Raw genomic sequence first — 23,554 nt, 5'->3', positions numbered from 1 at the left:
AAAGTATTGAACCACCTTTGCATCTCAGGAATAAAAACCACTTGATCATGGTGAATGATCCTTTTAATGTATTGTTGAATTAGGTTTGCTAATATTTTGGTGAGGATTTTTGCATCTATGTTTATCAGACATCATACTAACTTATAATTTTCTTTTTTTGTAGTGTCTTTTTCTGGCTTTGGTATCAGGGTAATGCTGGACTTATAGAATGAATTTAGAAGCTTTCCTTCCTCTTCTATTTTGGATTAGGTTGAGAAGAATAGATATTAACTCTTCTTTAAATGTTTGGTAGAATTCACTTGTGAAGCCATCTGGTCCTGGACTTCTGTTTGTTGGGAGTGTTTAGATTACTGATTCAATTTCTTTACTAGTAATCAGTCTGTTCCAATTTTCTATTTCTTTCTGATTCACTTTGGGAAAATGGTATGTTTCTAGAAATTCATCCATATCTTCTAGGTTGTCCAATTTGTTGGCATATAATCTTTCATAGTATTTCTTATATTCTTTTGTGTCTCTGTGGTGTTGGTTATTTCTCCTTCATTTCTGATTTTATATTTTTGAGTCTTATTGTTTCTTTTTTGAGGAGTTTGGCTAAAAGTTGATCAATTTTGTTGGTCTTTTCAAAGAACCAGCTCCTGGCTTCATTGCTCCATCTGTTCTTTTGGGGGGGGGGGGTGTTTGTTTTGTTTGTTTAGTCTATTTCATTGATTTCTGCTCTAATGTTTATTATTTCCTTCCTTATACTGGCCTGGGGCTTTGTTTTTTTTTCTAGCTCCTTTAGGTTTAAGACTAGGTTGTTTGAGATTTTTCCTACTTCTTGAGGTAGGCCTGTATTGCTATAATCTTCCCTCTTAGAACAGCTTTTGCTGCATCCCAGAGATTTTGGACCATTATGTTTTCATTTTCATTTATCTCCATTTATATTTTGTTTCCTTTTTGATTTCTTCTTTGATTTGTTGGTTGACCCATTCATTAAGTAGCATGTTCTTTCCATGTATTTTTGTTCTTTCTATATTTTTTTCTTGTGATTTTTAGTTTTATACCATTGTGGTTGGAAAAGATGCATGATAGGATTTCAGTCTTTTTTAATTTATTGAGACTTGTTTTGTCTAATATGTGATCTGTTCTGGAGAGTGTTCCATATGGACTTGAAAAGAATGTGTATTCTTTTGGTTTTGAATGAAATGGTCTGAATATATGTTAGGTCCATCTGGTCCAATGTGTCATTCAAAGCCACTGTTTCCATGTTTTTTGTCTGGATGATCTATCCATTGATGTAAGTGGGGTGTTAAAGTCCCCTACCCTTAGGTTCTACTGTCAGTTTCTTCCTTTATGTCTAGTAATAGATGCTTTATGTATTTAGATTCTTCCATGATGGGTACATAACTATAATTGTTATATCCTCTTATTGGACTGTTCCCATTTCATTCTGTAGGGTCTTTTGTTTTAAAGTCTGTTTTATCTGATGTAAGTATTGCTGTGTCAGCTTGCTTTTTGCTTCCATTTGCATAATAGTTATTTTTCTATCCCTGTACTTTTCAAAATCTATGTGTCTTTAGTCTACATTCAGTCTCTAGGAGGCAGCATATAGATGGATGTTACTTTCTTATCCATTCTGTCACCCTATGTCTTTTGATTGGAACATTTAATCCATTTACATTCAAGTAATTATTGATGGGTATATCTGCTTATTGCCATTTTGTTATTTGTTTTATGGTTCGTTTTCTGGTTCCTCTCTGTTCTTTTCCCCTTTTGCTCTCTTCCCTTGTGGTTTGGTGTCTTTCTTGAATGATATGCTTGGATTCCTTTCACTTTACTTTTTGCATATCTATTACTGGTTTTTGATTTGTGGTTACCATTAGGTTGATATATAACATCCTATGCATATGGCATAGGCATATATTAAGTTGATGGTTAAGTGTGCACCCAATCTAAAAGCACTAAATTTTTACTCTTTCCCTCTGCATGTTTTATGTATATGCTGTCATACTTTACATCCTTTTATTTTGTGAAATACCTTGACTGATTTTTGTAGATATAATTGATTCTACTGCTTTTGTGCTTTAACCTCCAAATTGGGTTTTTATAAGTGACTAATCTGTGACTTTTCTTACGTTTGCATTTACCTGTGAAATTGTTTCCTTTCCTAATTTTCTTATTCCTGAACCTGGCCTTTTCTTTCCAAAGAATCCCCTTGAACATTTCTTGCAAGGCTGTTTTGGTGGTGGTGAAGTCCTTTAAATTTTGTTTGACAAACTCTTCATCTCCTATTCTGAACGATACCCTTTGCTGGGTAGAGTATTCTTGGAGGTTTTTTTCCTTTCCACCCTTTGAATATATCATCCCACTCCCTTCTGGCCTGGAAGGTTTATGCTGGACAATGAGCCAATAGTTACATGGGGTTTCCTTTGTACGTAACCATTTTCCTTTGCTGCTTTTAGAATTCGAAATGTGTCTCAGTGTTTACCTTCTTGGGTCACCTTCTTTAGGGTGCACTATGCCTCCTAGATCTGGTTGTCTGTTTCCTTTTCCAGATTAGAGAAGTTTTTGGCTATTAATTTTTCCGATAAATTTTGTATCCCCCTTTCTCTTCTCCTTCTGGGATCACAATAATTTGAATATTGTTATGGTTTGTTGTGTTGCTGATTCCCTTAACCTGTTCTCATTTTTTATTTTGTTGTTGTTCAGCTTGGTTGCTTTCCATTACTCTGTCTTCCAGGTGACTGATCCATTCTTCTGCTTCCTCTGTGATTAAAAATGCACAAGAGGGAATCAATTTCACTTATTGAGTTCTTACTCTCTGGTTCTTTTTTATATTTTGGGATACAGTCCACTGTCTCTTTATTTTGTCTAAACCTGTTTGTTTCTTTGTACTAGGAAAATCAGCTATGTCTCCTGCTTTTGAAAGTAGGGTCCTCATGAAGAAGAGGTCCTGTCGCACCCTGTAGTGCCATGTGCCTCGCTGACCAGAAGTAGTTGCTTCAGGGGGTCTCTTACGTGTGTTGCATGCACCCCACTGTTGTGGCTGAGCCACATTTGCCTTTAGTCCAGTTGGCTGCAGTGACCCACTTTGCCTACTGTGGCAGGATTTCGTCTTTGTGCTGTTAAAGGGCCAGTCTGGGGCTGCCTTGGGCTTGTAGTTGGATCAGACCAGATCCCTGCCTTCAGCCCAAGTTGACAGGCCTATGGTTATACCAGCCTGCAGGGCACTCTCCCTGCTTTGTCCCTGAGAGCCTTTGACTGCCGGCCCTGCCCACTAATAAGAGCACCTGTCTGCCCCAAGCCTTCGTGTGTGCGGTTATCTTCCCTTCTGCCCAGGGCAGGTTGGATGGTGTGAGTCCCCGAGAGAATGACAGTCAGTATGTGGGGTTACTAAGGCAGGTGGAGAGTATTTGCGCTGGTTCCTACAAATGTCGGGTGTCTAAACTTGGCAGGCGGGGGAAGAATGGTGCCCACCAGCTCTTTGGCTCTTGCAGAAGTCTGCCAAAGATCCCTGCCTCTCCAGCACATGTTCTGAGATTAGTAAATATAAAATTAATCTGCTTCCCTTATACCCCAGGCGCTTTTTAAACTGCTCCTTCTATGCTGTATCTCAGTGGGGTTGTTCCTTATGCTGGGTCTTTAAGGGTGGGGACTCGGTTTCCCATTGCCATCCCGCTCTCCCAGAGCTAAGCCCACCGATTGTTAAAGGACCCAGAGTTAAGGCCCATTGGTTTTCAACGTTCCCCAGTTCAGGTCCCCGATGTTAGGGGTGCCTGATGTGGGTGGGGTCTACTCCCCTCCTTTGTCTGTGCTTGTGGTATCCCTCTCCTTTGTGGTCTATCTCACCAGGAACTTGATTCCCTACTGCGTCTCTGCCCCCCCCTCCTCTTTTCCATGTCTCTTTTCCATGTATTCTCCTACCATTACCCGTGCGAAGTCTGCTATGTCACTCTTATACCCATGTGGCGGTCATCTGGCTTTGTCCGTGGGATCAGGTGAGCCGAGGGTCCTGGATTCCACCATCCTCCCAGAAGTCCTCTATGGGGCCCTCTTTCCTAAAGCTGCCATTTGTCGGGGGCATTCAGCTGATGGTCTTCCACCTGGCTGGCCATCGGGACTGCCCAGCCCCTACCTTACCCTGCTTCATCTTCCACGCGTCTCCAGAACCCTCTGCTCCAGTCGGCCAGCTTATGCAAACCATTTTGCTAGTGTTTTGAGGAAGAGCACTCTGGAGGAGACCGACCTCCTCCTGACTTCACTGGGCGCTGATCCTGGAGGAGACCGACCTCCTCCTGACTTCACTGGGCGCTGATCCGCAGCCCAACCAGGTGCTCCTAGGCACGGTGCGCCAGGCGTCCCCCTATCCGCCAAGCCTTCCTCATTGCTCCCTATTGCAAGCCATGGGAAGAGAGTTCCCGTTGGTAAAGGCGTCCGGCCCGCAGTGGGTGCCCAACAACAACCTTGTCATACCTTCCCCTAAACTTTGTCCTGGTCTCCTGGTCTCCTTCCCCCTCTAAACTAAAAGGTAAGTTTCGAGAAAGAACCCCTGCCTCACAGAGGATCCACACTTTGTGTAGCAAGCACTGAGCAGTCACCATGACCTACCCAGCCGCCTCAGCGGACAGCTGCAGAAATTGCTCGGTCCCAGGCCGCAGCATACAGTTCGGCATGCTCCCAGGGTGGCCTGCCTCCCGGGAAGTGCAATTACCATGTGCTTCTGACCGCTTAGTGCCAAAGGAACACAGTCCCTGTCGTTGAAAAGGTTTTCTTCAGTTCCACAGTCAGCAGGGGCCCTTATCTGTGAGGGGAGAACCAAATTTCAGAAATAGTTTTAAACATTTACAAAAAGAATGGGAACACACGGTGCTAGACTAGATGGTCCTCCCCATTAGTCCATAAGAAGTGACACCTGTTCTCTCCACAGGAGAGCAGAGATGAACTGAAAGGCAAAGAGCTTAACTGCAATTGGTGAGAAAATTAATAGGTAGGACGCATCCTTCCAAACCCGGTTCTCATGTGTAGGTTCATATGTGCTGCTCACTTGATGCATGGAACAGCAGAGAAGGAACCTCACCTCCCTTTAACCAAAGACAGCTGACCGGAATCCCTGCCATGTTTGTCTCTGGTTGTTGTTTACAGGCTAAGGGAGCTCAGCTCTACATCACTGTCTGGTGTTCTTTATACACCGTTAAGCACCGAACTCCAGGCATGCTGAGGTTTTCAAAATACCTTCAGTCAGACTTCCAGTTTCACTACTGGCTAAGCAAGTCTTCCACAGATAACAGCTGTAAAGCCTGGTCCTAATTCAAAGAGCATTAATACGAGGGCATTGAAGAGTGAATCGATGCAGCATATTCTGGTGAGGAGTCCAGACTCGGAGGAAGGGAGATAAAAGGCATGAATTCCCTCTTTTTGCTGCTTTTACTCTGGGATCAAGCTACGTGGTGAGGTTACCGGTCGAAAAACCATAGCTTTTATGCCCTGGGAAGTCTGATGGCTGAGTTGAGAGCAACCTAAAAGGAAAGGAACAAGTGGGGAAGATCCCCAAATTCTGTCTGTATCTCGAGCTGACTCCTAAGCCACATAGACATTGGGTGGTCATGGGAGCGGAGCTAAAGATAAGATGTGAGCTGTGATTGACCTTCCAAATGTTTCTTGGGCAGAAGTTCCAAGTCCAGCCAAGTTGACTGCATGCGAAAACAAAAGAAACCACTCATCTGAGAAAAGTAACAGAATAGAGTCTCCACTATGTGATATTCATAGCCATTCACCACATGCAATATAGAAATAAGGAAGAAAATGCAACCCTTTCTGAAGGGCAAAAGGCAGTGAATTAAGAGCAACTCCAGCTAATCCAAGTATTAGAATTTGCAAATAAGGGTGTTAAAATAGCTATTATAGCTATCAGTGATGTAAAGGAAAATGTACTTGCAATGAATGAAAAAATAGAAAATACAGAAATGATTTTTTTGATGAAATGGAAATAATAAAACTGAAAAATATGGGGCACCTGGGTAGCTAAGTCAGTTAATCTTCTGACTTCAGCTCAGCTCACCATCTAGCAGATCATGAGTTTGAGCCCTGCATCAGGCTCTCTGCTGTGAGCACAGAGCCCATGGTGGATCTCTCTCTTTGTCCCTTCCCCACTCCTTCTCTCACTCTCTCTCTCAAAAATAAACACCTTAAAAATAAATAAAACTAAAAAATACATGATCTAGAATGAAAGAGGTGCCTGAGTGGCTCAGTTAAGTGTCCGACTCTTGATTTTTGCTCAGGTCATGATCTCAGTTTGTCGGATTGAGCTGACAGCACAGAGCCTGCTTGGGATTCTCCTCCTCTCTCTGTGCCCCTCCCCCTGCTTCTGCACGTGCTCTCTCTTTCACAAAATAAACACTGAAAAAATAATAAAGGGAAAAAAGTTAGAGATGGCCTTAACAGAATGGAGGGGACAGGTAAAAAGACAGTGAACTTGAAGACAGCTGAATAGAATTTATCCAAATGTGAGTAAGAGAGAAAAGATTTTATTTTTAAGGCGAACAGAACCTCAGAGACCTGTTGTTTAATATCAGACAGTCTGAGATGGGTATGATAGGATTCCGAGAAGAGAATGAAGCAGGCCAAATATACTAAGAAATAATAGTCAAGGGGCACCTGGGTGGCTCAGTCGCTTAAGTGTCTTTGGTTCAGGTCATGATCTCAAGGTTCCTGAGTTTGAGCCCTGAGTTGGGCTCTGCACTAACAGTGTGGAGCCTGTTGGCAATTCTGTCTCTCCCCCCAGTCTCTCTCTCAAAATAAATATATAGGGGCACCTGGGTGGTTCAGTCCAGTGAGCATCCAACTTCGGCTCAGGTCATGATCTCATGGTTCATGGGTTCAAGCCTCGCGTCAGGCTCTGTGCTGATAGCTCGGAGCCTGGAGCCTGCTTCAGATTCTGTGTCTTCCTCTGTCTCTGCCCCTCCCCCGCTCACACTGTCTCTCCCTCTCAAAAATAAATAAACATAAAAAAAATTTTTTTAAAAAAGAATCCAATTTTTCACAAATATGATGAAAGACAAGTTTGTAACTTGCAGATGCTAACTGAACATCAAGCAGGGTAAATAGAAGGCCTCATCATAGTCAAATTACTGAAAGCCAGAGTTAAAGAGCAAATCTTGAAAGTGCCAAAAAAAAGCAGTACAATGCACACATGGTAACAACGGTAACAACTATTTGTTTTATGATCGAATTTTCATCAGAAACTGCTGAAGTAAGAAAATACCCAAGAAATGTCTTTAAAGCTCTTAGTGGGGAACAGGAGGGAGAGAGGGACTGTCAAACTAGAATTCTGTATCAAGTAGAAATACTCTTTAAGAATAAAAGTGAACTAGGGGCGCCTGGGTGGCGCAGTCGGTTAAGCGTCCGACTTCAACCAGGTCACGATCTCACGGTCCGTGAGTTCGAGCCCCGCGTCGGGCTCTGGGCTGATGGCTCAGAGCCTGGAGCCTGTTTCCGATTCTGTGTCTCCCTCTCTCTCTGCCCCTCGCCCGTTCATGCTCTGTCTCTCTCTGTCCCAAAAATAAATAAACGTTGAAAAAAAAAATTAAAAAAAAAAAAGAATAAAAGTGAACTAAAGATATTTTCAGATAAAAATTAAGAATTCATCACCAGAAAACCTGCACTATAAAAAATAACATTGTAAAGGGGTTTATAAAATATGTAGATGTAACACTTAAAAATATCAATAACGGATGGTGGAAGTGGATCTAGATGTTAACCAGGGTTTTATATCTTGTGTACAATGCTACAACATTAAGTAACCTACAAAACATGAAGGCTGTATATTGAGTGCCCATACAAGTAAAGAAGTACAGCTATTACAAAATAGAAACATTTAGTTAGAATTCCAAAAATAAATGAATATGTATTTTTAAAACACAAGAAAGGAGGAACACCACCACCACCAAGAAAAACAGGGCAAATGGCCAGCATGTTGACTGCACGCCCATGGAGGTGCCCCCACCAGAACTGCCACCTCAACTATTCCGAAATTCCTGACCCACAGAAAATGGGAGATAACAACTCTATAGCATCTGAAGCCAGTAAACTTGGAAGAATGTGTAATACAGCAATGCGTAACTAATGTATACATCAGTGAGAGGCATACTTTTTTTTTTTGGTTGATAAAAATAAGATAATAACTAAAATTTCTTAGTTTTTGTTTAAATTCCAGTTAGCGGGGCACCTCGGTGGTGGCTCAGTTGGTTAAGTCACTCACTTCTGCTCAGGTCATGATCTCACAGTTCATGAGTTTGAGCCCCACGTCCTGTCACTGCAGAGCCTGCTTCAGACTCTGTCTCCCTGTCTCTCTCTCAGAAACAAATCAACATTAAAAAAAAAAAATAAGGGGCGCCTGAGTGGCTCAGTCGGTTACACGTCTGACTTCGGTTCAGGTCATGATCTCGCGGTCCGTGAGTTCAAGCCCCATGTCAGGCTCTGTTGCTGACAGCTCGGAGCCTGGAGCCTGCTTTGGATTCTGTGTCTCCCTCTCTCTGTGCCCCTCCCCTGCTCACACTCTGTGTGTCTCTCTCGAAAATAAACATTTAAAAAAAAAAAACAGGGGCGCCTGGGTGGCGCAGTCGGTTAAGCGTCCGACTTCAGCCAGGTCACGATCTCGCGGTCCGTGAGTTCGAGCCCCGCGTCGGGCTCTGGGCTGATGGCTCGGAGCCTGGAGCCTGTTTCCGATTCTGTGTCTCCCTCTCTCTCTGCCCCTCGCCTGTTCATGCTCTGTCTCTCTCTGTCCCAAAAATAAATAAAAACGTTGAAAAAAAAATTTTTTTTTAATAAATAAATAAATAAATAAATAAAACAAAGAAAAAAAATAAGTTCCAGTTAACATACAGTGAAATATAGTTTCAGGTGTACAGTATAGTAATTCAGCACTTCGTACATTACCCTGTGCTCATCACAAGTGCCCTCCTTCATCCCCATCACCTATTTAATCCATCATCCACCCACCTCTCTTCTGGTAACTATCAGTTTTGTTTTCTATGGTTCAGAGTCTGTTTCTTGGTGTTAAGAGGCATACTTTTTTTTTTTAATAATTTATTATCACTTTAGCTAACTTACAGGGTAACAGTGTATGTTACAGTGTAGGTTGGCCTCAGGAGTAGAGTCCCATGATTCATCACTTACATACAACACCCAGTGCTCATCCCAACAAGTGCCCTCCTCAGTGCCCATCACCCGTTTTCCCCACCCTCCCCAACTCCCCACCCCCATCAACCCTCAGTTTCTTCTCTGTATTTAAGAGTCTGTTATTAAAAGAAAAAAAAAAAGAAAAAAAAAAGGGGCTCCTGGGTGGCGCAGTCGGTTAAGCGTCCGACTTCAGCCAGGTCACGATCTCGCGGTCCGTGAGTTCGAGCCCCGCGTCAGGCTCTCATCAGGGCTGATGGCTCAGAGCCTGGAGCCTGTTTCAGATTCTGTGTCTTCCTCTCTCTCTGCCCCTCCCCCGTTCATGCTCTGTCTCTCTCTGTCCCAAAAATAAATAAACGTTGAAAAAAAAATTAAAAAAAAAAAAAAAAAGTCTGTTATGGTTTGCCACCCTGTCTGTTTTTCTTATTTTTCCTTCCCTTCCCCTATGGTCTTCTATTAAGTTTCTCAGATTCCACCTAGGAGTGAAAACATAGGGTATTTTTCTTTCTCTAACTTACTGCACCTAGCATAGTACCCCAAGTTCCATCCATGTTGTTGCAAATGGCAAGAGTTCATTCTTTTTGAACGCCAAGTGGCATTCCATTGTAAATATATACCACATCTTCTTGATCCATTCATCAGCTGATGGACATCTGCATTTTTTCCATAACTGAGCTATTGTTGATAGTACACCTTTCATCATTGGGGTACATGTGCCCCTGTGAGTCAGCACTCCTGTATCCTTTGGATAAATTCCTAGTGGTGCTATTGCTGGGTCACAGAGTAATGCTATTTTTAATTTGTTGAGGAACTTCCACACTGTTTTCCACAGTGGCTACACCAGTTTGCATTTCCACCAATAGTGCGAGAGGGTTCCCCTTTTTCCGCATCCTCGCCAACATCCGTTGTTTCCTGAGTTGTTACTGTTAGCCACTCTCACTGGTGTGGAATGGCATCTCAATGTGGTTTTGATTTGTATTTTCCTGATGATGAGTGATGTTGAGCATCCTTTCATGTGTCTGTTGGCCATGTGGACATCTTCTTTGGAAAAGTGTCTATTCATGTCTTCTGCCCATTTCTTCACTGGATTGTTTTTCGGGTGTTGAGTTGGTAGGTTCTTTATAGATTTTTGATAATAACCCTTTGTCCAGTATGTCATTTGCAAATATCTTTTCCCATTCTGTCTATTGCCTTTTAGTTTTGTTGATTGTTTCCTTAGCTGTGCAGAAGCTGTTTATTTTTTTTTTAATCTATATTTTTGAGAGAGAAAGCCTGAATGGGGGAAAGGGGTCCCTTAATGCTCCCAACTGTTAATGCTTCTGGGTCCGCATGAAAGAAAGCTAATTTATATTCTTTGTTGTAGATTTCCAGTGCACACAGTCAGCAGATGGACGACCTCTTTGATATACTTATCAAGAGTGGAGGTAGGTTACAAGTCACATCAGAACCCGCCAGAGTCACCTTTTATGACAAGGTTTTGAATATTTTCCTTTAGAGCTCATGGCATATCTTTGAGTAGCGAGAAACATATTTTTCTAATTCCAACTATATTTACTGTTTTAAATCTGTTAAATTAGGACACTAAAACTTATAAAATGGAGGAAAAACCATTGTTTCAGCTGAAAACAATAACGTAATGTTAGTTTTATCCATAGATCTCTGCCTTTTGAAAATAACAGACCATCTCAAAAACACCAAAAGAGAGCCAAATTTAAATTCCACACTGAAAAACTTTAAAACATGTTCCCTATGTATGTCACTGTTATGGGATAAAAGTGCTCTACTTACTTCACACATGAATTCTGTAACAACCACGGGTTACCTAGTTCAGACTGTAGTGACTTTATAGAATTCAAAGGCAATTTTGAGGCACTTTCTACATATAATTGAAAATCTTAGACTTTATAGTGTATCATCTTAAAAGCAGATAAGGGGGGCCACCTAGGTGACCCAGTTGGTTAAGCGTCCAACTCTTGGCTTCGGCTCAAGTTGTGATCTCACAGTTTGTGAGTCTGAGCCCTGCATCAGGCTCTGCGCTGACAGCTCCGAGCCTGCTTGGCATCTCTCTCTCCCCCTCCCCCACTCATGCTGTCTCTGTCTCTCTCAAAATAAACTTAAAAAAATTTTTTTTCAAAAAAGAGACAAGGGATATTAACCACACACAAAAGAAATCAAGGGTATCTCAACCTCCGCAAACCTATCTTTCAAAACAAATATAAAAAACAGTATTTTAAAAATTCAACAAATACTGTCTGGGAATAAAGTATTCTTAAATTACCTTGGTGAAAGGAGTTTTAATCACTTTTTTAAACAGGGATCAAAATTTCCCCATTCATAGCAGCTTCTGTCCCTAAATAGCATAACTATTTGGTTTTGAAGACACAGGAAATTCTTGATGTTTGACTATAGTTCTACTTGTGCAAATAGATTTTTTTCTTTTCCTAAGAACTATACTGGCATCACAAAGTAATTTAAACTCATTGTATATCTACACCATGGAGATAAAAGAAATAGACATTTCATGGCCATGATTTTAGGATTTTTTTAATGGTTTGGGTTTGTTTTTTTGTTGTTTTTTTTTTGCCAAATCTGGTGAAAATAAAGATTTTTTTTATATGATTAGAAAGAATAATTTTTGCAGCCTAAATTTGGAAATTAAGATGTGACAAAGTCATCAAATGAGTTATTTCCTACAAGGCATGATTTTTTTTTTTTTTTTAATGGCAAAGTATCCAGTGAGTATGTTATTTTATCCTGTTGTAAACCACGGCCAGTAATCATGAGAACAGAGATTTAAATAGATGATTATGAGCCTGGTTACTGACATCGCACTGTCAGCTTTCAGAACAATTCTAGGGACGACTACAGGAAGTGAGAAACCACAGACCGTCCTAGAGTTGCACAGTCAGCACACACGGTTGACAGTCCCCAAGCAGGAGTCAGCCTGTAGGTTCTTTCCCTTATTAAGCATCCCGGCCTTTGAGCTCTCACAGCTGTTACTAAATCCACCCTTCCTGGCGTGTCTGCATACTAATGAAACCAATCAGATACCCTAAGAAAGTAAAAAAAGATACTTTATTTAAGTAAATGTATCTATAGCAACACTGCAATCTAATGCAAATGGTGTTAATTTTCTACTTGATCCAGCAACGAGTAACACATATTTAGTGCTTATTAAGACATTTGCCAGATCTTCAAGATTTTGTATAAATTCAGAAAACAAGACAAAAAAGGCAGAAAAGTAAGGTGACCCATCTTAAAAAAGAGGGTCAAAGGAGCCGTGTGTTAGCTATAATTCAGTAAAAAAAGATGGTGGGCATTGCATCTCTTTCAAACTTTATACAGAACGTATATAGTTCAACTATAATGATAGTAGGAAAAAGAATATAGTTAGAGCTTTCAGGATATTAAGAATGTACTTCATGGCTGCACAAACTGGGAACACAGTTGTGACATTAAGGTTCACTTTAAGGGTGGTTGCTGCTGTGACGGCAGATCCATGGTATCGGACAAGACATGAACCCTGTCCGAAGCCTGAAGTACCTGGGAACCAGGACCCAAAGATCAAATTATCAATTAAATGTCACCATCAGCTCCTCCCTGGTGCCATATCACTGCTTGTCATGCTTACTGCTCTTAAGTAACAAGACTAGAAAGCATATCAGAATGTTATAACCTGAAAATGTTTATTCAGCTAAAAAGAGCCATCATCCTGCAGGCGATCAAGGACTCTATCTGACCAATAGCATTCTCTTCCTACCCCTAAGGCGGACTGTGTAGAAGTCCTCACAAAATAGCAAAAGAACTGTCCTAATTCATAAAAATGTTTAAATAGTATCATGTCCTTACTTACTAATCACTTCAATTATTTTACACAGAGATTTCCCTCCCTATAAAAGAAGAGCCTTCTCCCATTTCCAAAATGAGACCAGTGACAGCCAGCATCACCACAATGCCAGTCAACACGGTGGTGTCCCGGCCCCCTCCCCAAGTCCAAATGGCACCACCCGTCTCCTTAGAACCCCTGAGCAGTTTATCTGCCAGCTTAGAGAACCAGCTAGAAGCTTTCTTGGATGGAACTTTACCTTCGGCCAACGAAATTGTTCCCCTGCAAAGCAGCAGTGAAGACAGAGAGCCCTTCTCTCTGATCGAGGACCTCCAAAATGACTTGCTGAGTCACTCAAGTGTGCTGGACCATTCACACTCACCCATGGAGACTTCTGAAGCCCAGTTTGCTGCAAGTACCCCCTGTCTGTCACTTGACCTCTCTGACTCAAACTTAGACAACATGGAGTGGCTGGACATTACCATGCCCAACACATCGGGACTCACTCCCCTCAGCGCCACCGCTCCCAGCATGTTCTCCACTGACTTTCTAGATCCACAAGACCTGCCGTTGCCATGGGACTAACATCACAGATTTCTCGTCCGAGTTCCTGACGTCTAAGAAGATGAAGATCGTTCTGATGAGGGCAGTTTTTAGAGACAGATCCATAGCGGCGTTGTTGCAATTAAAATATGTCATAGAAAGGGTGGCTAGATGGTCACAGCCTGGAAACCAAGTGTGAAAACATGTCATTGCATCCAGCGGTGAATTTCTACAATTTAACATAGCACGGGGCCTTCTGAAAAAATCGCTGGTCAAAGAAGACTCATTCGTTTTTCCAGACTTCAGTAAAGAATGCAGAGTACCTTTAGATAAAGACATGACAGAGAGTGACGTGTGCAGGATAACTACATGAGGGTTCTCCGTCAACTACATTTAAACCTCTGTGGTCGCTTTAAGACCCCAAATAGAAGGCAGACAGCTCCACTCACAAGAGGATGCCAGTTGAGGGAGGTGAGAGGTCACTGCACATGGTGTTTCCTAGAAATGGCCTGAGCCTGGTCAGGCAGCACAGGCAGTGGAGAGAGAGCGCCAGCCAGTTCCGGGACAGCTTCCAGCTGAAGATTTTCGGTTCCATTCAGAAACCAACATAATTTTTTGTGTGTTGTAGTTTATTTTGTGGTTTGGGGAATCTTACTTTAGATTCCCAAATTTCAATTCAAATGGATGATCTTTCACCATCACCAGACAATGTAAAAAAAAAAAAAAAAAAAAATACGGTCATAAACCACTGTACAAAGTCCACATATAATGAATGATAACACTGAAAATTCTATTAGCAACCCTCGGGGTTGATTAGATTGATTTTCATGTGTATATTAGACACTTGTATGTACACTCTCACATGTGGTATGTACAGCCTACACTGGGGTAAGGGAGTGGGTAGCCAGCGGTTCTACTTGTTTTAATAACTAGAATATTTCTAGAGTACTTGAGCCATGTGTATTTCTGTATTTAAAGAAAAGCTGACTGATTTCAGGTAACCAGACCCATCTCAAAGAACCCAGGAGGCTCCAGTGTGAACGGTCCTCCTGAGCTGGTGAGTTGCAAAGAGAGGGCAGCGGAGAAGGCTGTCGTCAGCCGGGACATTCCTGCAGCGGCTCCGAGTTAGACTCTCACCAGGCTGGCCGCCAGCCTCCGGCTCTGGCCGCCTCTCCTGTCGCTTTTCCCTGCCTGTCATTTTATAGGCTTGTAACTGGATGTCATACCCGAGTTCTCGCTATATTATCAGGCCGAAGATTGAAAAACTGGAGGTTTTAGTAGTTTTTTTTTTTTACATAGAAGTTGTCACGTTTGTTGAGTAGTTTCTGAAGAGTTTTCTAAAATGCCAACTATCACAGGACTTCCAAAATTAGGTCAAGCTAGTCATTTAAGTATACGATAAGATGTAAATAACTGAAGAAAAACCCTGCAATCTACCAAAAAGCGTGAAGGTGTTTGTTAAATACCATTGTCATGCTCTACGCCTTGCTTTGTGTGAACCCGAGGGTCAGGCTGATCTCTCTGGGTCGTGAGGTGGTGATATCCCCACAGCGACATGGGAAGAGCCAGCCTGACCCACTGTCTGGAAAGAACTGGGGAATCACTGCCGGGTTTGCGTTCTGCCGCAGAGCCGACCTCCTTTCAGATTTTTATTTTGGCTTCTCGATCTTACTACATGCAAGGCAAGTTTGTTTTTTCCGTATCCGGTCGCCCCGCACACTGCAGCCCTCTGTGAGGTGGCACTTCCCAAGGTGAAAGCACTTCTGAGTGGTTCGAGGAAGAAGCGGTTATGCTCAGTGTGGTCTGAGTAGTTGAGATGGCGAGGAACTGGCAGGCCGGCGCATGCAATCTAGAAACTTCGAAGCAGGATGTACCCGTGAGCAAGGGCGAGGGCACCAGCCGCCCTCTGGGGATGGAGGGCCCGTTCGCTCGGGCAGGCCCTTCCTCCTCTCAGGGGAGGTCAAGGCCCGGGGCTTCACTCAGATTGAAACGAGGCTTACGAGGTTGGCACCCGACATCGTGGGACTGCAGGGGACGGTGGCGCCGCCTCGTGTCCCGACCCCGCCCCCCCTTCCGTCACCCTGAGCCACGCGCACACCGGGTGTCCCAGCCCTCAGCAGTCCTCTTCGCTCTCGTCAAACAGGGTTTGAAACACGCCCCAGGAAGGCCCCTCTCCAAAATACACACCCGGCGCGGAGAAGGCCGTCTCCCCAGCCTGCTCTCTGCCTGCCACGCACCGCGAAGGTGCCCGCTTCACACGTGCGTTGTCGCCGTCACGTGCAGGGCTTCCTCGGAAGGGAAGGCGAGGAGGCTCCCGTTCGGGGCTCCGCCGGCCTCCCGCTCGCACCATTCCTTCGGGGCCCGGCCAGGGCGGCGAGCCCGGCGTCCGTGCCGTGTGGGCGGCCGCCGGGGGCCCCCGTTCCACATTCTAGGTTAGAAGGAGGACACGGAGCTTGGGCAGCGTGTGACGAGACCAAAGAGGACACGGAAACGAGGCCCCTGACCTGAGTCTGTGGACGCGATACAAAGCGCGACGGAAGGCTGTGCAGTCCAGAGGACTACTGTTACTGTCCGAGGTGGGGGTCTCACGGCCATCGAAGCCCAGGGCAGGGTGGCGGCGGACGTTCGTTGTGAACGCCTGTAGCGTAGACGTCGTGCGTAGCGCCGTGCGTCATGCGTCGTCTTGCAGACTGCCATTGGCCAAGGAAACGGCCGGCTCCGGGACGTACGCGTTTCCTCACATCCACGCTTCCTTCCCTAAATGTTCCTGAAACACGACAGAACCAAGCTTGCCTTTCGAGTGTACGCAGTTCTTTCTTGGTCACGTCACTGGGCGGCCGGTCGAACAGAAAGTGACACCGAAGCGTCTCCAGCCTTTGGAAGCCCAGGGGCACGTGGGCACCTTGTCCATCTCCGCAAAGCGCGTCTAGGGAGCCGCTGCAGGCGGGTCGTTGGTGGTTCACGTTCTAGCATTCTCCTGAATCGTGCAACCTACTGTACAGTATTTGCCACCTATTTGGACAAAGACATGGTCTCAATTCGTGGGATTTCTTGCTCGGATGCTTTGTGTTTCATAGGACTATTTTTATAGCACTAGAGAGAGCTCATTTCAGTTCCCTTTCTAAACTGCACAGTTCTGTGACCCACGTAACTGAGGCTGGAGGAGGTGCGGTTTTGGAACAGGGGCGAAGGTAGCCTGGTGTTGCCTCCCAGCTGCCGCCTCCTGAAAGCAAAGTCATGGTAAGAAGATAGCGCCACGGAACTGTGCAGTCAGCGTATCGGCGGCGTGTTGCCCATCCTGTCACCAAAGTTGACTCAGGCTTCCTCTGCCCTTTCAACCCCAATCATTCCAGGCCACACAGCTCTCTTCAGAGCCCTTTCAGAATTCCTAGGCGGAAAGCAGCCACAGGAGCTGGCCAAGCAGCCGTCCCCGCAAGTGATGGGACAGTCCCTCTAGTCTGCCAAGAGACTGGGCCACAGAGAAGCAGTGAAGGCAGTGGGCCCGCCTGGCCTCATCGGGCTCCTGCCTGGGGGCAGAGAGGCCGCGGCCCGGTGAGCCTGTGGCACCACCAGGGACTTGTTAGATAAGTTCCGGGAGAACAGCTGTCCAGTGTCTACCAACAGAGCAACACAGGCCATTTATCCAGATCCACAAGTAACCCTCCATTTTCCGCCATCTGGCCCTGCCGACGTGTGCAAGCTGGCTCCTGGCGCCAGAGCGGGCTACCACACAAACTGTCCACCACCCTGGAGGCCACGCAGCCCACACCGTCAAAGAACATTAAGTGGAAGGTCAGGTTTATCAGGGAGCACAGCTTACAAGTGCAGAGATGCAGATTGGGAGAGCATCCTACCTGCGCATCAGCTCATCCTCTGAGTGGTTTCAGTCAAAACTGGAAAATCACCAGAAGCAGTAATTCTCTGTCCTGGTCCCCACCGTCGCTCACTCACCGTCCGTCCGGGCTGCCTTTCTCATGTGTGAAGTGACTGCCCGCATGACACCCAAGAGGGGTCTGTGTCTTCCCCACTCCCCCTGGCCAACCTGCCTGCAGAGCTGATTCGAAGCCCACGCTTCATAAAGCTGCACGTTTACAGAGTGCTCATCGCCCCCCCCCGCGGCGCCCCCCCCCTACACACTGCTCTGCCAGTTACCAGCCAGAAAGGTCACAATTCTGTGACACGAGGATGGCGGTCTCAGACCAAAGGTGCTGTCTGGAATCAAAACAGGCCACTGGCGATTATCAGCACAGCTGTTGTGTTGAACAGAGCTTTGTGCCAACTACTAAGACAAAGCTTTAACCCAGTTCACAGAATCACCGAGACTTGTAACAGTTACCTCTCTACATGATGCTGTAAGGAGACTTGCTAACTTGGTAGGAAGAGGGAGCATTTAGGGAAGGGTTTAGTATCTACCAAAAGTACTTAACCTCAAGTAACCAGTAGTAATGCAAACTCGCTTTAAAGGAACCAAAGGCATTGCCAAGTATTTGCCAAAAGGAGGCACTTTTTATTTAAAATTTGAGACTAACGAGCTCTCAAGAATCAGTCCCAAAAAGGTATTATCCATTTAAGGTTATAGTTTTCACAAAGATGTAGATATTTCTCTGTTGTTTTCATGTAAAATAGTATAGATTTGTTTTGTTGGTTTCAGAAGAATGCATATTTAGTAGTAATACAGAGTTTCTTCCTAAGTACAGGTTAGTTTCCTTTTTTTCTTGCTTGCAGTAGAAACACAGCGTGATAGGTGTTTCTCTTCTTATTTTCATGGTCACATCATGTCTTAGCATCTCACTTTATGAAAACAAGGAGAAAGATACCCATCTACAGAGCCCCGCTTACTAAAGCACTAGCCTAATAAAAAAATTACGGCAATCGGGGGGTCCATTCATGTACTGCCTTTATGTTGTTTTTTAAAAGAAAAACCATGATGCCTTTGTATTTGCTGTTTGCACCCCTGAAATCAATTCCGTATCATGTCTGAACGCCATACATTTTGCACATGTCCTGTACATAGGCAACGCATACTGTATTTTTATATGTGTGCACACTGATCGTCAGATCTTTTGTACATAGTGGCAGTATTGTAGCCGATCGGGAAACGTTTGATATCTCAGCAATTTTGCATTTTTTGTGTCTCAAATAAAAAACATTTTGATGTACTGTGGTTCTTGCTGTGCAGAGGGAGGGCCACACCCTACGGGTCGGGAGAGCCACCGCGGAGCTGGGCGCAGGCACGGAGTTTGGAGGAGACCCCACCTTCAAACACACACCTCACAGCACCTGGCTGCAGACGAAACCAGTAGCCTCACCGAGGTGAATTCTAGCTCACAGGCCAAGTGGGCCACCCTCCCCCAAGTCCAGGAACGTGGGAGACAAGACAGAAATCAGGACTGGCCGAACCTGAACATGGCAAGATTTACACCAAAGCCATGTTCATTCTTCTAAAGAAACATTGACGGGAAGATAGGATCAAGTACCTGGTTCCCCCCCGGGGAGGTTGATGTGGACATCCGTGGACAGTGAAAACGCACACACTTTGATCGCAGGAAATGCACCAACAAAATTCCTGAAAGACCCAGATAATCCTTCGATTTAACCAAGTTTAAAAAGAAAACAAAACACTACAAGGTGTTTTTATAGACCATACAAAATGTCTTTAGGATTAGGTATTCTTTTAGTAAGATGGCATTTAATTTTTAACCCAAAAGCCCATGGTTAAAATCAAGTTTTGAGGAAAACAGCATTATATTTTCCTCCTTGCTTTGGAAATAAAATGGTGATGAGCAAATGTGATGGAAACCGTAATGTCCATTTCGATACCTGATTATGAAATAGGCCCCGTGTCGATAGCCACAAAAGGGAAAAAGCAAGATCACTGATTCCCTCAATGCAACAAGATGGTCATTAACTGTGACGGTGAGGGACCAAGACAGCCGCCTCAACAGATCAGTAAGTACATGATGCTTCCAAGGGGTTAAAACATTGTCACTTCCCATGTTACCAGCCAAGGTCCCCCCCCGCCCCCCACACTGCGGGGAGAGACATCGTGGTATGAGAGCGTGCAAAAGTGCCCCAGCCTTTGAGGAGAGGCCACGGGACAGAGCAGGGAGCTTTAGGCACACACAAGACACGGTGTTTACACACGGAAAGGACACTCCAGGCAGAGAGCGCAGGCTGGGTGAGGTCAGGGTTAACAAGCGATTTGGGCTGAGACCCTCCTCTGCACCTGGCCACAGGCTAGATGTTGGAGTCTGGCCACAGGACACACTCCACACAGAAAGTCTGAGAAACAAGGTCTGGAAAGGTAGGAGGCAGCTGTGCCCTCCAGGGTCCTAGGCCTTGAGGGGCTTCAGCGTCTTCTGTGGACCACTCTGTCGGGGATGGGTCCTACAGGGCCTTGGAAAGCTGTGCAGATCCTGGACACGGCCCTCCCTGAGCATCTTTCAAACGCTGTACGCACATTTGCTCTAGAATCGAGGTGAGTACCAAATCTCTCAGCTCAGACACACAGGCTTAGCGATGGCTGGAAGTGCGCTGAGCCATACAGAGCCAAGGCAAGCCCAACTTGGTGACAGATGTCAGCTTCATGCCACCCACCCTTTTGTGTGGCCACACAATCCTCTCCAGCGTTTCTCATCACCTAATGACCATTCCCCCTCCACTCTTCCCACACATAGCTTAGCTTCTGAGGAGTCTGATAGCTGTTAATTTGAACCAAATTCAGCTTCCAGAAAGAAACCTCACTTTGATATCCTGGCCATCTTTTCTGCTAGTTTTTATGGCAAGTTACTGAAATCATACACATACTGTGTCATGAGACAAAAAACAAAAGATGCTCATCAACTTTCTGAATACCCTCTTGTCGGACAGGACTGTGTCACAGATCATTCCAGGAAGGGACCACGGAAGATGGCCCGGCAGGTGGTCACCCCAGTGGACTCACCCTATGCTACACGTAGTAGACTCGAAAGCATCTAAGACCCAAAGGAAGCAAATGCCAGTGTCGTCGTGTCCAAAGCTGAAATTTAACTGATGAGGAGGAGGGGCCTTTATTCAGGTTGATGGTTAAGAATTTAAAGTGCTTCTGGGGCACCGGGGTGGCTCAGTGGGTTAAGCATCTGACTCAATTTCAGCTCAGGTCATGATCTCCTAATCCATGACTTGGATCGAGCCCCAGTTGAGGCTCCGGGCTGACAGCGTGGAACCTGCTTGGGATTCTCTGTCTCTGGCTCTCTCTGCCCCTCTCATGTTCATTCTCTCTCTCAAAAATAAACTTAAAAAAAAAAACACACAAACACAAGAATTTAAAGCAATTCCCATCAGACACTCCAATATAGGCCTTCGAAGGCTTTGCTGTGCTCCTTGTCTCACGGCTGCAAGGAAGTCAAGTCACGCTAAACAGAACGGCCAACAAAGCTGTCTGCCGGTGAGGTTCTCCAGACCAAGAGTGCAGTTAAAGTGGTTTTGTTACAACAAAAAAGCACTAGAAAAGGTCTGCGGAGCTGTTGAGACATAGTAGCTTTATGTGCTTTACTTAAATTATATCAAGCAACTTGGAAGGCTGACCAGGACATCACATTCACTGGAGATACGGAAGCCACAATGGGCAGACCAAAAAAAGGTACTACAACGGAAAGCTACTTAACCCTTCTGTGCACACTCCTCGTACACAGCACTGGTGAATGGGAATGCAACCATGGACAGAAACCTAGTCAATGCTGCAAGATCCCAGACCCGGTGCCAAACACTTCGTGCGTATTACCTCATTTAGCCACAAGTCTGAGAGCTACGAACTGTGATTACCCCCATTTTACAGACGTGGCAACTGAGGACCAGAGGGGAATGACTTTCCCAAAATTACAAAGAAAGCAGAGCGTGGATTTGAGACTACGCTTCTGATACCCCAGAACCCAGACTATTTCTGCAGACTTGGTGCCCACAACGCTTCATCTCCATTAGGATATATTACAGATTCAGTTGATCACAGCTGACTTCATTTACGTCAAAGGGTTCACCCCAACTGGCTGTCTCTCAAGTCTCAGTCTCACACATTTTATGAAGTAGCTACTCCTAGGAATAGTGTGTGGCATTCACGGCACAGCTTTTACCTGGCCAGCCAGCTACAACCTGGATTACACGACTGGGGCATGGTAAATGAACCTGCTGGCCAAGCCACACACAATGAGTGACTCCCTGTCCGACACTGCCTCTCACGGCTGGGACTTCTGTAGCCACTTAAAGCACATCCCAAAGCCCAAGAGTTTCAGAACAATTTTACAACACCTAGTCAAGTTGGAGATACAAACTCTGTGACTTAACTTTGTTGGTCTACCTCCTTGAGAAACACCCATGCCCCCAGACAGGTGCCAGAATCAACACTAAAGCGTCGTTTACAGAGCCAATGAGAAAAACAACCCAGATGCCTTTCAATTGAAGAACTTTTAAACAAAGCAGTTTACATAAATGAACTACATCAAATGTGTCCGTGTAAGAGAATCTCAAAATGCTTAGGAGAAAAAAGTGCAGGATGAAGCAGGCCTAAGTAACATTTTTTGTTGTTTTTTGCAGGGGAGAGGGGCAAAGGGACAGGGGGAGAGAGAATCTTAAGCAGGTTCCACGCCCAGCACAGAGCCTGGCATGGGGCTTGATCTCACAACCATGAGATCATGACCTGAGCCAAAATCAAGAGTCACACGCCCAACCAAGCCACCCAGGTGCCCATCAAGTAACATTTTTTTATGTTTATTTATTTGGGGGGCAAGGGGACAGAGAATCCTAAGCAGGCTCTGTGTGGGGCTCGAACCCACGAACTGTGACATCATGACCGAGCCAAAATGAAGAATCAGACACTTAACTGACTGAGCCATGCAGGCACCTGCAAGTAACATTTTAAAACAAGAATGCTGTGTGCAGTTTTCTGTATACAAAGATACTAAGTACAAAAACATGGCTGGTAAAGATTCAAGATTTCAATTTTTCAATTTCTCAGATCAATTTCAACATTCAGGATACATCTAGAAAGAAAAGGAATTAGGTAGTAGTAGGTATAAAGTAAGTTTCAATTAATACTGAATATTTTATTTCTTCACTGTTCTTTTTAAGAATTCTATAGCCATATAGAAAACCATTAACATTTGCTTACTGGTAGTTGATTTCTTTATTCTCCCCCATTCTTTTCTGTGAATTGGAAATATTTTATGTAAAAAAAGATTTAAAATAAAGAGAGTTATTAGGGAATACTATATACAACTGTATGCCAATAAATTAATTAACTTAGATAAAACAGACAAATTCCTAGAAAGACACAACTATCAAAAATTAAGAAATCAGAAATATGAATCAACTATAACAAATACAGAAAATGAATTATTTTTTAAAATTTTTAATGTTTATTTTTTGAGAGAGAGAGAGAGAGAGAGAGAGAGACATATTGTGAGTGGGGGAGGGGCAGAGAGAGAGGGACACAGAGAATCCAAAGCAGGCTCCAGGCTCTGAGCTGTCAGAACAGAGCCTGACTTGGGGCTCCAACTCATGAACCGTGAGATCATGACCTGGGCCGAAGTCAGACGCTTAAACTGAGCCATCCAGGCGCCCGTGAATTAATTTTTAAAAACTACTAATGAGTTGGCTTCACAGTGGTAAATTCTACCAGAAATTCAAAGAATGCCGACTTTTCACAAACATCTTTGAAAAAAATAACTCATTCTATTAGATATCACCCTGACACCAACACCAAATAAAGACGTCATCAGAAAAGAAAAGAAACAGACCAATACTGCTTAGGAGTATACACACAAACAACCTAAAAAAAAAGACTAGCAAACCAAGTCCAACAACGTTTAAAAAGTATTATACACCAGGACCCAGTGGGGCGTATCTCAGGAATCTAAAGTTGGTGTAACATCTGAAAATGATTAATGTAATGCTCAGTATCAACAAAATAAGGTACAAAAGCTATATAATCATACCAGATGAAAAAAGCATCTGACAAAATTCAGTATCCCCTCATGATAAAAATACATAATGAACTAG

At 44.3% G+C, this 23,554-nt stretch overlaps 1 protein-coding gene across 9 annotated transcripts in view; it reads left to right on the top strand.

The window, feature by feature from the left end:
* The window catches only part of MRTFB (myocardin related transcription factor B), a 128,494-nt gene extending 109,813 nt beyond the window's left edge, over positions 1 to 18,681 (top strand). For all 9 annotated transcript variants that reach the window (XM_040459003.1, XM_040458998.1, XM_040458997.1 and 6 more), the window contains 2 exons: positions 10,517 to 10,577; positions 13,032 to 18,681. In XM_040459003.1, coding sequence (XP_040314937.1) covers positions 10,517 to 10,577; positions 13,032 to 13,564 — 594 coding nt within the window. In that variant the 3' untranslated portion in view covers positions 13,565 to 18,681. The remainder of the gene's footprint in view (positions 1 to 10,516; positions 10,578 to 13,031) is intronic.
* The last annotated feature ends 4,873 nt before the right edge of the window (positions 18,682 to 23,554 follow it).

Source organism: Herpailurus yagouaroundi, unplaced genomic scaffold (assembly GCF_014898765.1).
Source record: "Herpailurus yagouaroundi ecotype Mexico unplaced genomic scaffold, PumYag 222, whole genome shotgun sequence".
NCBI lineage: Eukaryota > Metazoa > Chordata > Mammalia > Carnivora > Felidae > Herpailurus > Herpailurus yagouaroundi.
The sequence above is the reverse complement of the archived record's forward strand: the minus strand, read 5'-3'. Positions and strand labels throughout refer to the sequence as shown.